Source organism: Hoplias malabaricus, chromosome 11, assembly GCF_029633855.1.
Source record: "Hoplias malabaricus isolate fHopMal1 chromosome 11, fHopMal1.hap1, whole genome shotgun sequence".
Taxonomy (NCBI): domain Eukaryota; kingdom Metazoa; phylum Chordata; class Actinopteri; order Characiformes; family Erythrinidae; genus Hoplias; species Hoplias malabaricus.
This window is the reverse complement of record NC_089810.1, coordinates 10,508,087-10,524,261: the sequence shown is the minus strand read 5'-3', so window position 1 is coordinate 10,524,261 and position 16,175 is coordinate 10,508,087. Positions and strand designations below refer to the sequence as shown.

General features: G+C 37.9%; 2 protein-coding genes across 3 annotated transcripts; one reads left to right on the top strand and one right to left on the bottom strand.

The window, feature by feature from the left end:
* Positions 1–83: 83 nt before the first annotated feature.
* exosc5 (exosome component 5) lies at positions 84–4,068 on the bottom strand. Of its 2 annotated transcripts, none has more exons than XM_066684699.1 (6): positions 3,880–4,068; positions 3,509–3,622; positions 1,601–1,722; positions 1,067–1,207; positions 814–903; positions 84–234 (listed from the first exon to the last, which is right to left on the bottom strand). In XM_066684699.1, the coding sequence occupies exons 1-6, from the start codon at positions 3,986–3,988 to the stop codon at positions 139–141; spliced, it is 672 nt and encodes a 223-aa protein (XP_066540796.1). In that variant the 5' UTR covers positions 3,989–4,068; the 3' UTR covers positions 84–138. The 2 variants fall into 2 exon arrangements, with proteins under 2 accessions (XP_066540796.1, XP_066540797.1); XM_066684700.1 differs by lacking the exon at positions 84–234 and adding an exon at positions 428–720 and having other exon boundaries at positions 3,880–4,067.
* On the top strand, positions 4,068–12,679 carry bckdha (branched chain keto acid dehydrogenase E1 subunit alpha). Its single transcript, XM_066684698.1, has 9 exons — positions 4,068–4,207; positions 4,340–4,500; positions 5,917–6,093; positions 6,511–6,597; positions 6,716–6,824; positions 7,000–7,161; positions 7,589–7,795; positions 8,089–8,230; positions 8,502–12,679. The coding sequence occupies exons 2-9, from the start codon at positions 4,387–4,389 to the stop codon at positions 8,842–8,844; spliced, it is 1,341 nt and encodes a 446-aa protein (XP_066540795.1). The 5' UTR covers positions 4,068–4,207; positions 4,340–4,386; the 3' UTR covers positions 8,845–12,679.
* Positions 12,680–16,175: the final 3,496 nt, after the last annotated feature.

Sequence of the window (16,175 nt, the reverse complement as noted above, 5' to 3'; positions counted from 1 at the left end):
CAGATATGAAAGCATTTTGTGGGAAGTATGTGGAACATATTGAAACAAAAATAATATATCAGATAATAAGGACATACTGGAAATATAACCTTTATATAATCTTTAATATTAAAAAAATACATGGGGAACAGACTGCATTCATAGCATCTTGGAGTATCTCCTTTTAACAGAATCCCTATAAAACAGGAATATCTTCTCAGACGCTTTCTGGCTGACTGCGATACACTGTTGCAACTGCAGAAATGACAAAAAATACAATTTAAATTTAGTGTTTAATTAATAATAAGTGTATTTCAATGCACAATGATACTTTATACATAAGCCCTAGTGTACAAAGATCAGCTTAAAGATTAAAAACCATTGATTATCTTTATAAAACAGGAGAAGGCAAGGGGAAGGCAGTAATTACATGAAGCTGTTGTGTTGTGTGAAGTAGGATAATGGACAAGTGGAAAAATATCTAATTGACTTTGACAAGGGCCAATTTATGATTGTATATTTATAAAATGATGGTACTAACATTATGATCAAAGCATCATAAAAATGGCAGGACATTTTTGGCCGTTCATGGTATGGAGAGTTGCTGGCATACTGATTGAAGAAAAAATAAAATAAACTTTAAGGCTGGATATGACAGAAAGTTGTCAGAACACACAGTAAACACATGGGTTCTGTTGTTGCTCGTCTGCGGGATTGGACCAAATGAGATACCTTTCACTCCTGACAATCAAAATCATGCCACTGTCAAGTCACCTTTCAGTTATTTTAATCTGTGTACATCTGTAGAAAAAAAAACACCTCTTTTTAATTTACCTCTTCAACTGAGAAAGAACCCCTCGTTGATGACATCATGACATTGCGGTCTTTAGCATCAATTGCAAAGGTCATTAGTGCTCGACATTCCTGAAATGGGCAGAAAAAAACAAAACAAAAAAAAAAGCTTAATGGGAGCACATTCAAATCTTCATCATCACAGATTAAGAAAATGCTCTGTGTATGAAACTGAATTTTAAAATGAGGAAAACACGGAAACACTTCCCTCTAGGGTAAAGAGAGCATTTTGTACCTTCTCCTGCTGAGCCGTAGGGTCTGTAATGATCTGACTTTCTGCATCAATAGCACAAGTCACGCCACAGAACAGGCGACTCATGGGCAGCCCAGCATCCATCAGAGCCATGCAGGCTGCATTTAGACAGCATGACAGCAGCTGAGAGCCAGATAAGGACTCATGCCATGAAATGCATACACTCAAACATGTGCACACAAGCATAAAACAATGACAAATAACTAGAAACTCCTTTAAAAGAAAGTTGACACAAGCATTCAAAATGGTTCTAGAGTGATATCACAGGACCACTTTTAACCCTTAAAGTAATATTTTTGTTATGCCCCATGACAATTACTCTGATCGCCAAAGTAAGCCTCCAGCTCCTGTAAAATAAATTTAGCACCAGTTAATAACATTTCAGTAACTTGACAAATTGACTGTATCAGACCTAAAGTTTTGTAGATGTAGAAATGTGGCTAACGAGACAAACTAGCACGTTCAACCCAGTGATCATTTAGAAAGCTTTAAGGGCAAAGATGCTGTGAAGGATACTGATCCATCGTCATGCACCACTTGTAGGACGAGTGTAAGCGAGGAGCGAGGATGAAGCGTGGACAACAGAGCAGCCTCACATGTCTCCCGCACACACTGCTCTCTAGCTCGCTCTCGAACACCTAAGGAAACAGAATACATCTTTCAGAGGACAATTTTAATTTTAGGATGTTGTCACTGCCACCTTGTGGTGAGAAAAGGTTAAAAACAATTAAAAAATTATACACTTATTCCAGAAACATGTGTTTACATTTTGTATAATATGCATAGAATAGGATTACCCAATAGTGTGAGATGCTATGGAGAAGTAGCAATTAACCCTAAGCTCATCATGCAAAATGTGTGTATAAATGTGTATTAAACAGCCTTTCTGTGCTGCCAGGGGTGCTGTCAAAAATAATTTGACATGGCTGACATAAAAAAGTAGGGCTGTGCCATATGTATCTTTCGCAATGATATTATAATTAAAAAAGGGGAGTGACTTCAGTAGTGTGAAGGTGTTTTGGTTACAAAATATGATGTATATTAAACCATGGTATTATGTAAGAAATAAGAGAAGCCTGTAACAACAGAAGGGGAAAACACAACTAATCTGTTTCACCACCAACCAGAAGAACCTGGATGAGGATGAGGAAAATCAAAAATGCTGTTAGAATACTTCAACAGCCAAAGATCTCTATCCCAGCAGATAAACCACACTGACTCAGGACAGCAACTATTCTGTGTTTGTTTTGTTACCTTCTGTGAAGCTTTAAGGTAATTTTTGTATCATATTTTATGTTTGCTGTTTATATGCACACTACATATTCTGCACTTTCGTTTGTGTGGCAGATTTATATGCTGAATTAATTGTTTTTTACTCAATATCAAAATCTTGGTAATTTACTGTTCATTCATTATCTGTAAGCACTTATCCAGTTCAGGGTCGCAGTGGGTCCAGAGCCTACCTGGAATCATTGGGCGCAAGGCGGGAACACACCCTGGAGGGGGCGCCAGTCCTTCAGAGGGCAACACACTCACATTCACTCACACACACACACCTATGGACACTTTTGAGTGGCCAATTCACCTACCAATGTGTGTTTTTGGACTGTGGGAGGAAACCGGAGCAGCCGGAGGAAACCCACGCGGACACAGGGAGAACACACCACACTCCTCACAGACAGTCACCCAGAGTGGGAGTCGAACCCACAACCTCCAGGTCCCTGGAGCTATGTGACTGCGACACTACCTGCTGCACCACCGTGCTGCCCTTAATTTACTGTTGTTTACAAAATTTTTAATAAGTAAACTTATTAAAAGTAAAGAAGTTACTTATTTAAGTAATAAGTAAATTATTAATATTTATTAAATACATTTATGTCCAGATGCTTCGGTTTCCTCTCACGTTCCAAAAACATACATTGGTATGTGGATTGACAACTCAAAAGTGTCCATATGTGTGAGTGAATGTGTGTGTGGGTGTTTTGCCCTGCCTTGTGCCCTGTGATTCCAGGTAGTGTCCGGTCGTACCACGACCCTGAACTGGATAAGCGGTTACAGACAATGAATGAATGAATAAATAGAACATTTTTTTTCTAATTGTGTGTTCTTGAAATTAATAAAAAAAGTATAATTCAGCCTTTTTCATATCGCCAAGAATAATTTCATCTCCATAGCATTTACCATCAGTAGCTCTGGTGTCTGGTGTATACATTTTTGCAGGGTGTCCTGAGCAAACAACTATGAGAAACTGCACTCTGTATCATGATAGATTTCCATCCATAATCTCTTGGACGAGTTGGACAACAACTTAGTTAACATATTTAATATTTTTTATCAGATAAATTAATAGTTTATGATAGAGGAATCACAACTTTCATGAAGTAGAAAAAGCGAATTACATATTTAATATCTTATCATACATACTCTGCATGCCCACTTTGGGCTGGATCACTACCTCCAGGGTTGCCCGGTCATAGATCTCCTTATTCACTTTAACTTCTGCTGGTCCATAAACTCCAGCCAGCACACTGGTGTCTCCTGAAAACACAAAAATATACAAGCACATTTACAGAAAACAGAGAAGACATAGCTTTAATCTGCAGAGAAACAATGAAGTTACTAAGGACAGATACCAAAAAACAGACCGTGGCTAAACAATGAACTGTGTTTATATTGAAAATGCAGTGTGAATTATAATAATGAAGTATTAAGGACTTACAACTTGAACTTTTCCCTACAGTAGTCAAACATGTCTTAACATGTTTTAATAATGGGGCAAAATGCAGTAACGTTACCCTGTTTAAAGGAGGCTGATCCGTCAGGTTTGGACAATATATTCTGTTCACAGGCATATTCCCTCAGTACTGTACACACTGGCTCACAAACACTCTGCTCCATCTTCATCACCAGCACACCGCGCTGTAACACACTGCCTGGCGCACTTACTATTCACCACTGATAGGCGCGCCTACTGATGACGTCATAATCGTTTGCAGGTTTAAAAAAACACATACGTTGTACATCTTTTCTACAGTAACCTGAGAATTCCGTTGTATTCTAAGTTCTCAATGCGTGTTTTAGTGCGGTATTTATCTATGCTAGAGTATTCACAAAGAAAACTAGGTGATTATAGCTCTATACATTCTTTTCTATATTTTCGTATTGTGTATTGTATCTTTTCTTATGTGGTTCATGTGAACAAGAAAGAAATTCTTGTTTGTGATCAGTAATAAATGTGTTCATCCTCTGCTGTAGGGGTCGTGCTTCTCTCTCTTTGCACCAAGGAGTAGTTGATCTCAGAGATGGCCGCTGTGAGGAGTCTACAGAAATGGATCGGCTCCGGTTTTCGTGCGTTTCGCCAACAATCAGCTTTGAACTCCTCCAGATTACTACAGCAGAGAGCTTTCCGCCTTAGTGTAAGAGTCTAGTCCTGTCTCTTATCTTATGTGTTTTAAAACTGCGCACAAAATGCTGAAGACTGCTTCATCGTGGAATTTTCATTTCCACCTTAAACGGTGCAGCAATCGCACTCAGCTGCTTTCTGCAAGTTTTTTTTCAATCGTACTGTTCGTTTAGTATTTTCATTAATAAGTTACATTGTGGTCTCAGGTGCTACTATAACTGCTGTACCGTTTAGGGTAGAACGGAGGGTTCCGGTAAATACTTCAGCCTACCTTATTATACAGCAATATTTTTTATTTATGGTCTTCCCTGTAGTTATACAGGTTTGTAGTTTTCTTGTCCTACACTAATAAGAATTCTAATATAGTAACACTCTAAAACCTATACGGTCTTCAGTTGTAGCGTAGGGTAAACTCTTTGCTGTTCTTCATGGTTAACTTTACGTTATTGAATGTTTTAGGAGCACTTTAAAACTGTGTTCTTCTCGTGTCTGTGAAGGGTTTAGACAGTGTGCAGTAAAGAGAAACCTCTTATAAACACCGTGTTTGGAAGTTACATTTGGAATGTCAGAGAAAGCGGCCACTGCGCATGCGCATAACCTTCAGAGCACAGCTCTGCTCTGGTTGGTCCATACTGGGGGGTGTGGATAAATCTAAACAAAGGAGGGATTAAAAAAGACAATAAATAATATATATTAATTTTTTTAAATTAATTAAGAGTTTTAAGTAAATATTTATACATACTGTTTTATATAAATTTAGTTTTTCCTTTTATTTTAATAATAAATATACAGTGGAATTGCAGCATGCAATAGTTTTGCAAACTTATGTTATTTTCTAAGTAAAAATTAATGTATACATTCTCTCTCTTCACATGTTTTACCACTTCTACTCCATCAAGATTAGTGATCTGGCATAAAACTGTTAAAATGCAGTGGAAAAACAAATCAAATAAATTTTTTGAGATATTTAAAAGTAGCTAGTCCCTGTCAAGAATCCTAGACGGATTTTCAGCTGGCCAGTAAGTTAGAAGCATTATTCAGGATTGTCCAATTTCTGTGTCTTGCAGCTCTTCTCTTAACTGTTAAATGACATGAGATTGGGTGTTTTATGCACAATAATTCACATGACAAAGTTATGTGCTGTGAATTGTCCCTTATTTGTTGTATGCTACTTAAACCAGATTAATATTTCATGCCTTTCTTCATCTCCTTTATTTAATTTCCCCTGGATCCCTCATGTTTTTCACTATTCATTTTTCCCCTTAGTTAAAGTATTTTTTTTCCTAAATACTCTAATTAATCAGTGCGCCTGTCTTGTTTATGTCATATTAAGTGTAATGCATGTGCGCACTTACCAAAACAAAATACTTGTTTGTGAAAATAAGTTTATTTATTAAATAAAGTGATTTATGATTCTCACTCGTTGCAGTGTGCTCGGTTCCAGCAGCCTTTTGATTCATCAGTGGAGAAGCCTCAGTTTCCTGGAGCTTCAGCAGAGTTTGTCGATCATCTTGAGTTCATCCAGCCCAATGTGATCTCGGGAATCCCTATATACAGAGTTATGGATAGACAGGGACAGATCATCAACCCCTCTGAGGATCCGAAGGTAGTGTGTGACAGTATTATAGTATGGAAGCATACTTCATACATTAGACCAATCATTATTTTATAGTTTGTTTAAAATTGTTAAAAAAATTCATTGCTGAAATCATTTAGTTAAATTTACTTTTAAATTACATTTCTTTAGATGTATAACAACTGATGTGCTCCTGCATATTATATTTTATATTATATGCATGTTATATCTTGTTTGCAATCTCAGAATAAAGGATCATAATTCACAACATATATTATGAAAAAGTCTGATTATATAATTTTGCTTTATTCCACACAGTGTATTCTCACACATTTTGAGGAATGATTTTAGATGTCAGTCGGAACTGAAAGGAATGAACTAAAATAATTTTACTCCTTCCATACAATGTAAAATTTTGTTACTATAATATGTTTCTATTGCTTTCAGCTTTCAAAAGAGACTGTATTGAATTTCTATCAGAAGATGACACTGCTTAACACGATGGATCGTATTCTCTATGAGTCTCAGAGACAGGTACATGTTTAAGTGAAATTCCTGCATCTCTGCTTTGATTTTCCTAACTTTCAATGCTGATCTGAGAGGTGCAGACTGGGTTCTTTGAATTTGATTGTTGTCTGATTCTGTATTTAAGGGGCGCATCTCTTTCTACATGACTAACTATGGTGAAGAGGGCACACACATAGGAAGTGCTGCAGCTTTGGACCCTAATGACCTTGTGTTTGGACAGTACCGAGAAGCAGGTGAGAGTCAGCTGCTGAAAATCCACCGAAATCTAGTATATGAGAGTGGGAGCACTATTTTATGGGTAGCATAATGAAGTGGCAGTAAAATTTCAAGTACGTTTTTATTTTCCTGTTGTAGATAAAATGAAATGCATTTCTGTGACTGATGATCTGTGATGTCTCTGTGCTGTAGGAGTGCTGATGTACCGAGGTTTCCCTCTGGATTTGTTCATGGCTCAGTGCTATGCTAATGCAGATGACCTTGGCAAGGGCCGTCAGATGCCCGTCCACTATGGCTGCAGAGACCTCAACTTTGTGACTATCTCTTCACCTCTGGCCACACAGATTCCTCAGGGTGAGAGACAATAAATCAAAATGCCTTGCTTTCACTAATTAAATTCCTATTCACACCTGCTGATGATGCTCTGTTAATTTGATAGCGCAGCCTGTTGAGTGACAGCTCAGAGCCCCAGGTGTCTGTTTAGTGAAGCAGCTCATTAGCCAGTGGGGATGCATACAAAAATATGTACATGTGAGAGTTTTCTTTTTTGCAGAACAGCAAGAACATGTCAGGCAGCGCAAACAGTAGCTCGGGCAGCAAAATCAAAAAGCAGTCAGTTAAAACCTGATCAGCGAGAAAGATAGAGAGTGTTATATTCATTATTGGGTACTCATGAGGTGGTCCAACTCTAACTGAAAACTAAGAAACTGTTAGAGAATGGCGGAATAAATAAATGACTGGAAAATGATTAAAGTTTAATGGTTGTCTGTGGTTTCTCTAGCGGCTGGAGCGGCGTATGCTATGAAGCGAGAGAATACTAATCGAGCGGTGATCTGTTACTTCGGTGAAGGAGCAGCCAGTGAAGGAGACGCTCATGCTGGCTTTAATTTCTCTGCCACTCTCGAATGTCCGCTCATATTCTTCTGCCGCAACAATGGCTACGCCATCTCAACCCCCACCGACGAGCAGTACAGAGGAGATGGAATTGGTAAAGCTTCTCATTATGTCTACAAAACCTCAGTTCCTGTAATTATCTTGTGTGTGTTAATGTCTCCAAAGACCAAACATGGAAAATCCTTAACATATATATTTTTAAACATATTTGATGTTCATTGGCACACAACTGTACTTGAATAACTTTTCACACATAATACACTTAATTATATTTTATTCTGAAATACTTAGTGTGATATTTCTTTACATTTTGGTATTATACAAACAAATTCTGTTTGTTTCTTTTTTTTCTCCTTTGTTCCATTTTTTTTATGTTTTTTCCTGTAGCTGCTCGAGGCCCAGGTTATGGCATGCTGTCTATCCGCGTTGATGGAAATGACGTGTTTGCCGTGTATAATGCCACAAAGGAAGCACGGCGGAGAGCTGTGGCAGAAAATCAGCCCTTCCTCATTGAGGCCATGACATACAGGTATTGCTTTATTGCTAGGTACAGTTAAGTATTGTTTCATTCGCATTCGGCAAGTTCCTGCAGGATCAATGAAAATGTATTCCTCCCTGTGTCTGTATCTACTTCTTTGTATATCTTTGCCTCTGTAATTATATATACATCAAGGAGACCCAAGGTGCCCTGCAATATATAATGAAACACAGTTGAGCACAAAGCGATTAAAAAAAAAATAATAATAATCAATCTTTTCATGCTTTGTGCTTGAAAGTTGTTGACTCCTCTTGCCCTTTAGAATTGGCCACCACAGCACCAGTGATGACAGCTCTGCATACCGCTCAGTGGATGAGGTGAACTACTGGGACAAGCAGGACCACCCCATTTCCCGCCTGCGGCACTACATGACAGCCAGGGACTGGTGGGGTGAGGAGGAAGAGAGAGCCTGGAGAAAACAATCCCGCAAACTAGTCATGGAGGCATTTGAGAGAGCTGAGAAACGGCTCAAACCCAGTCCTGACCTCATGTTCACGGATGTCTACAACGAGATGACCCCTGGCCTGGCACAGCAGAAGGAGTCCATGTGGAGGCACATCCAGCAGTACAAAGAGCATTACCCACTGGACCTTTATGACAAGTAATCGCTCCGTTTTACAGCTGTGGGTGCGGGGACTGTCAGGGCAGGGGATGAGACCTGGCCTCATTCAAAATAAAATTCAGACCCCATTCTCTTCCCTGTAGCTGCTTTTATATTTTAGTTTGCGATGGTGATTAGTTTATAAATCAGTTAGCGTATCCTCTACAGAGAACATGCATCATGTCAATTTGTGTTCATCAAAACAACAACAACAAAAAAGGATTAGCTTATTATATAAGACACTACAACAGCAAATTCATCAAATTAATCATAAAATATCTCATCTTCTACTTAACAAAAATTCAATATATAGAAATTGTGACAGACGTTCATGCAAGAAATAATTACTTGATTAATAATACAGTAGCATGCTGTCACACTCCACTTTATTGCCAGCAATGGTTTTCACTTCTAAAAGTTAAATATTGGTAATTATTCTGATTTCTTGGACTGCAGACTGAAGCAGGAAGATTATAGGTGCAAAAAAAATCCGTAAAACATGATCAGTAAAATCATTGTGTGTTCATAATGAGCTTTCATAATCCCTTCAGGTTTTACTGAGTGGTAGAGAGCAGGTGAATATGGGTTTAGAATTTTCTTTTGGCTTGAGTTCATCCAAGAACAAGAGAGAGGAGGCTAAGAGAGGATTGATTAAAAACATTTGTTGTGAATGTGATTTCCTATGCATTATGTTTCTATAAAAGTGCACAGATTTTGTCTAATTGCAGACCTCTACCAACAGGCCTAAAACATGCTAGCTCTTGATAGTACTCTTGACACTTCAGAATTGAAATGCTTCAGCAACAAATAAATTCAGCTATAAATACATTTTGATAACCACATTAAATGGGGCAACAGCAATTAGATTTATTACACGCTTTTTAAGCCTCTTACTATCCATGGTTTCATTCCACAATTTGTGCAGTGCCTATAATATTTTACACTGCTCAGTCAAAATATGTTAAGTTAAGAGTATCTAGGAAAATGGCCATTTAAAACATCAAAATTAATTTCTTCATTTTGTAGCAAGCCCCCTGAATGGTGTCTTGTCTGCTTCTGGACCATAAATGGGAGCTGGAGAAATGTATCTATTCTTTTGCAATGTTTGCTACTAGGGGCCACCCTGTTGTGCCTTTGAATTGTAGACAAGTGATCAGTCCAATCTGCTATAGTAGTTCCCAGCTGTAACACACACTACCACTTCATCTGACAAGGTATTATGATCTGTGTACATGAGTGATTAAACCATGTAAGGTTGGTTTCATTTCCATGATTGGTTTTTAACGTTGTTGACTGAAATGTATACATCGATCAGCAATAACATTATCTTTATTATTTGCACACTCACTGTCAATTTTCTGACCAAAGAGGAGCACTTTGTACTTCTACAATTACAGACTGTAGTCCACCTACTTTGTTTGAAGCTCTAGCATCACTGCTGTGTCTGATCCACTCGTACTAACATCCCACCACTATATCCGTGTCAATGCTGCTTTGAGAATGAGCCACCTCCTACCACCTACCTACTCTTTACTGGTTCTGAAGGGGTCTTGGCCATTAAAAAACAGAGTGAAAATGGCAAAGAAAGTATGCAGAGCAACAGATGGATAACTCTGTAATTGTAGAACTACAAAGTGCACCTGTGTGGTCAGTGGAGATGATAAAATGGACAATGAGTTAAGGAAGAAAGAGGTGTTCATAATGTTATGGCTGATGGGTGTAGATTTCTGAATGAACTTGAAATTATGACAGAATAAATGAAGCTCTTTTCCGTAGGTTTGTGCTATAGACCTGCACAGTGGTAATAGATCAATATTGTTCATATTTTAATGTGGGTGACTCCACAATCAGTCCTTTTCAACATGATGGTCATTAAACGGAAGGTTTTTTTCCCCTAACCTTGTTGGTTTTAAAACAAGCTAGGATTCATGCTCTGTAAAAGGTTGCTGTAAAAGTGGTTGGAGGGGTCTGGGTGTATTTTTGTGTTTGGACTTTAGTATTTGAATTTAGAACTAGTATTATTATAATTTTTGGATGATGATGTTTTACTATAATTTAGATATGATGAAATCTGAACAAACTGCGGCTATCAGATTTCTTTAACTGTTACACTTCATTAAACTTTAGGATGGTATTTGATCAAATGTTGGAGGGGAGTAAATTATGGGTGAAACATCAATAAAAAGTGTTGTGAAACATGGTCCAATTTGAAAACATTTGCTTCTGTCTCACAGCTATTTAATTGCACTGCAATTGATTCAGTAACAGCCTTTATCTTTACAAGATATTGAAACATTGCGGTGATGATTTGATGGCAAAACACAATGAGAAAATCAATAAGGTCAAATAATGATGTTGAATTTGTTTTGGCATTCTAGTTCATCCCAAAAGTATTGGATGGAGCTCTGTCAATCCGAAGGAAGCAGGTCCACTTCACTACAGCTCTGTGCTGCGGGGATTTATACCTCAAAAGCCAACTCTTGGTCATTCTGACCTTAGGCTCGTGTAGCTGTTCCAGTCTGTGATTGTGATACACGGCTGATTAAGTGATCCATGATTGCATATAAAAAGGAGGTGTACTCAACTGAAAACAAAGTAATTCATTGTATTTATTGAACAACATTTAAACTGCTCGCTAGTGATAATTCCCTTCCAGCAGAGACATGTGTAACAGTGTCATTGTAATTTCCTCCGTAGTTTGGGCTGCATGTGTCTCTGCAGTTTGTCACTGCACAAAATGTCCCCCCACATTTAATTCATGGCTAAACATAATTTGATTTAATCGGTGGTATAATTAAGAGGCAGGTTCTAGGCTCTAATCTGAGTTTTATTTTACATTATTGGCCAATTAAATGACTATTAGAATACACAACCAGAGGAAAAACACTTAATACTCCACTATATGATTTAACTTATAGTACCAGCTTTAATTCTTGCCAAACCTTCCTGCAGGTTTGATGACAAATTATATAAAAGATGTACAAATTCACTACTTTACACAAGGACATTAAATGTATTTTGTAAAAGTTATACATGTTATAGGAATATGATATTTTAATGATTAAATGAGCAATGTTTTATTTTTATTCTACATGGAGCTGTAAAAATCTGTTAGAAGTTCCACTGAAATACAGGTTTAAACATATAATTATGCTCAGAGCCTCTTCTCCCGAACAATCATAGTGGCTTCACCCTTCTCATCTCTCAGTCTGTCTGAGTCAAAATTGCCCAGTAGTTTTCTCAGGCCAATTCAGAATGGTTTGAAAGATAATTTGACCTAAATTTTGTGTCCAGGCCCAGTAGGTCTACTGTGAGTAAAAGAGGGGATAGGAATCGAGCTGAATAGGGACTGTATATGACCTGTAAAGCTGGCAGAGTGCTGAATGGCCAAAACGGTAGCTCATAAAATTACCCTGTGGCCATTTGAAGAGGTTCAAACACTGCTTGGATTGGTGGCCGACAAAGAAATGCATGTGCAACAAGGAATAAAAAACTACTCTTCTGTAAGGACTGGAGTGCTGAGCCATATTCAATTCCAAAAGCAACATACAAATACAAGACAAGGGAAATGTGATTAACATTACTGTTGCCGTTGTGGTGTTTTTCAACGCCCATGGTTCCCATTCGAGATGGTGTTTTGGGATGTCATCAGCTACATTTCGAGGAAAGCTGTGCTGGTTGGAAAGCTACCAGGGACAGGTCGCAAAATGCGTGTGGAGCCAAACCGATCTGAGTAGTAAATGCAGTGGAAAAGCACCAGAAAGTTGACTAATATCAGGCACCTTGAGGTTCTAAGATTGCACTGTAACAAGAGATTCAAGCGACACGCCAACCATATTTTGATGTTTGTAAAATATTCATATATTGACACTTGTATAATACATACAGGGATGCTGAACATGTTTTCTGCATGTTGTAGTAAAACCTGGTTAATAAATCTTAAACTTTTACCATTTGACAGATTTGCTCTTATTGACTGTACCCTTAAAGGTGACAAAGACACTTTATGAAATTCCGCCGTTTGCTAACTGTCTATTTTGTCTGCATGCTGGAAACTGGTCTAATGTGTTTACAAAGCCCCAGTGTCAGTAAATGAGCAAAAAACAAAGTGGCTCGGTCAGACATGCTAGGCATGTCTGCAAAAAGCAAAAAAGCCCTCCAAACGCTGAAAATCATGAAAAGAGATGAAGAAATTGCTTTATTCCTGCTCTGGACCAGAGGTGGGTAATATTGACTTATCTTTGCTGCTTCAGATTATTTAGGTAGGAACCCACTCTACATTGCATGCTACAAAAAAAAAAAAAAACAGTGTATAAAAACATACAGACAAGTTAAACTTCAGCCACATACAAACTATCTTTTCCTCAAACACACCGTTACACAGAAATTTGTTAATTCTGAACATAAACAAACCAGAGAGAACTGAAATTCCCCACAATAGTAAATGACTCTTAACAATAAACTCCCATAAAGCAAACTGGTAACTGGTAAAATTAGAAAATGTCCTTTATATAAACCCTGATAAACATATAGCTCAATTTATGAAGGGCTGATACGTACAGGCTCTGGATCACTTCCTCTTCTGTTAGTGCAGAACCCTCCAAGGTAAACACCCCTCTTTGGAGAGCAACAGGCAATGGGTTAGTGAAGGAGATCTTCACTGTCATATAAGGGTAAGTTACAGGAAAGTATCGGGTACTAAGTCAGCACTGACAGGGTACTTAAGGGTAAGTTATAGGAAGGTACTGGGTACTAGGCTATACAAACATAACACTTGAGTTTAAGTCTGGAGAGTGGACATCTACTTTATTGTCTGGGATGTTCAAAGGATGTTAAATATATAAAAGGAATGATATACAGTACTGTGCAAAAGTTTTAGGCATCAGGGTTTGAGATTTAAAAAAACTATTTATCTGAGCAGTAACTCGTTTTTCTCTAAAACACAAACAAAAAATAACGGCCAACATTGGAATAAAAAATTAATTCATTCATTATCTGTAACCGCTTATCCAGTTCAGGGTCGAGGTGGGTCCAGAGCCTACCTGGAATCATTGGGCGCAAGGCGGGAATACACCCTGGAGGGGGCACCAGTCCTTCACAGGGCAGACACACTCACACTTTTGAGTCGCCAATCCACCTGCACGTGTGTTTTTGGACTGCGGAAGGAAACCGGAGCACCCGGAGGAAACCCTTGCGGACACGGGGAGAACACACCACACTCCTCACAGACAGTCACCCGGAGCGGGGAATCGAACCCACAACCTCCAGGCCCCTGGAGCTGTGTGACTGCGACACTACCTGCTGCGCCACCGTGCCACCATTGGAATAAAACAAAATAAAACCCAAAGGTGAGTCTGCTGAGCTGAGGAAGCAGGAAAGTGTGGAAGACAACGCCGATGCATATTCCCTGCCGTACCCATGTGAGCAGAGAAACACCCCTACATCATTAGTCAGTTATGTACATATAATGCCTCAATACATACAGGCTAAACAGTGTAAAATATCTCCAGAGTATGTGATGATGAATGTTGTGGTAAATCACATGTTCTGAACCCAATGAGTACAAAGCACCATGAAACTCTGCTAGTGTCTGTAATGAAAGTAGCTGACCATGTCCTTCTCTGTAGGTGCACTGTAAATAACTTTAAAGGATCTATGATTACATTCAGAACTACAGTGAATTCAAAATGGTAGCTGTATTCCTTATTTATAAAAATTGACAGTAGCCCTTTGCATAAATAGTTATACTTGTAATTAAATTTTATAATCTATAATTATGCTTAGAAGTACAATGGTTTCGGAACATAGTTACATGCTTTATTTGTAAAATGTTTTTAAGATACCCAGTAATAACCGCATATTTGTAATATCATACCCTTTACTTACTTAGTACTTATTTTATCATATGGCTTACTTAACAGGTACTTACTCTGTACTCACCCAGTAATTAGCACGCTGTAATTTAAAGTGAAATACATTGGCCCAAAAGAAACATGCTTTGTGATGCTAACTTTTAGAAGCGACTGGGCTAGGGGAAAAAAATAATAAAATAAATACATAAATTTGACTAGTAGTATCCATTGTGTATGTATTGTGGTGCTATGAACTGATACAAAATGTAGCTGAACCAAGAATATAGACAGTCAACCCTAGAATGGCTTACTCAACCATATGTTTACATTTGTTAATTTATTTTCTGATGAGAAATATTTAGCTGAGTATTGCACTAAATATTAACTTGGGCCACAGGCCCAAAAACCTGAAATACACAGGGGAAAGTAGCTTATAAACTGAAGATATTTATGTTTATTACAATTAAACGCTGTGCTTCTTTAGTTTTTAAAGCTGTAATTTTTTACTGGACAAACATGAAGTTATGTTGTTTTTTCAGAGGTTAAAAGATGTTGGTTGAATATTGCATTTTGAACAAATATAGGTTATTCTGGAGGGTAGTTTTCCATTAATCAGAATAAGTTAATGTTGTCTAAATAGAATATGAACTTTCAGTTTCATGGGGTTTTTTTTTTTCAAATGAGCAAAACATTTGTCCCTAAATCAGCTCCATTGAGGGGTAGTTAGGATTATTCTAAGGGCATGAGTGAGAGGGGCCCTAAAAATATATTCAATTTAAATTTTTTCATTTTACAAAAAGGTAGCATCCAGAGCATCTGATATGATTCTCTTCCTCTGTTTGCATGAAATGTTTCAGTCCACCTTCTCACTGGGTGTGAACTGAGCGGGTGTGTGCAGTTGGAAGGAAAGGATAATGTTGCTGTTTAAAGAAAAACCTTGATCATTTATTTATTCCTGAAATTTGTATTTAACATTATAAACCAAATAATTGTTTAGTAGCAATTTATGAACAAAGGAAAAACACCAAATCATCCATTATGTGATTTAAATTTTAGCACCAGCTTTAATTCTTGTAAAATCTTCCCCCAATGTTAATAACATAAATATGTCAAATCAGGTTGCAAAAAGTCATAATGTATTCATAGCATTTAAAATGCAAAAAATACACTGCTTTTATAGAAGGATATAAAATGTAGTAATTAGCAAAGTTATCAATTCATTCATTTTCTGTAACCACTTATCCAGTTCAGGGTCGCAGTGGGTCCGGAGCCTACCCGGAATCATTGAGTGCAAAGCAGGAACACACCCTGGAGGGGGCACCAGTCCTTCACAGTGCCACACACATACACTCACACCTACGGACACTTTTTTATTTAAGCCGCAAATTCACCTACCAGTGGTAGGTTTTTGGATCATGGGAGGAAACCGGAGCACCCAGAGGAAACCCATGCAGACATGGGGAGAACACACCAAACTCCTTAC

Excerpts from the sequence above, each read along its gene's own strand:
- bckdha (XM_066684698.1), top strand. The coding sequence starts at position 4,387 with ATGGCCGCTGTGAGGAGTCTACAGAAATGGATCGGCTCCGGTTTTCGT. Across the intron at positions 4,501-5,916 it reads AGAGAGCTTTCCGCCTTAGT|TGTGCTCGGTTCCAGCAGCC; the intron begins GTAAGAGTCTAG and ends CACTCGTTGCAG. Across the intron at positions 7,796-8,088 it reads GTACAGAGGAGATGGAATTG|CTGCTCGAGGCCCAGGTTAT; the intron begins GTAAAGCTTCTC and ends TTTTTCCTGTAG.
- exosc5 (XM_066684699.1), bottom strand. The coding sequence starts at position 3,988 with ATGAAGATGGAGCAGAGTGTTTGTGAGCCAGTGTGTACAGTACTGAGG. Across the intron at positions 3,623-3,879 it reads ATCAGCCTCCTTTAAACAGG|GAGACACCAGTGTGCTGGCT; the intron begins GTAACGTTACTG and ends TTGTGTTTTCAG. Across the intron at positions 1,208-1,600 it reads TGGTGCATGACGATGGATCA|CTGCTGTCATGCTGTCTAAA; the intron begins GTATCCTTCACA and ends TCTGGCTCTCAG.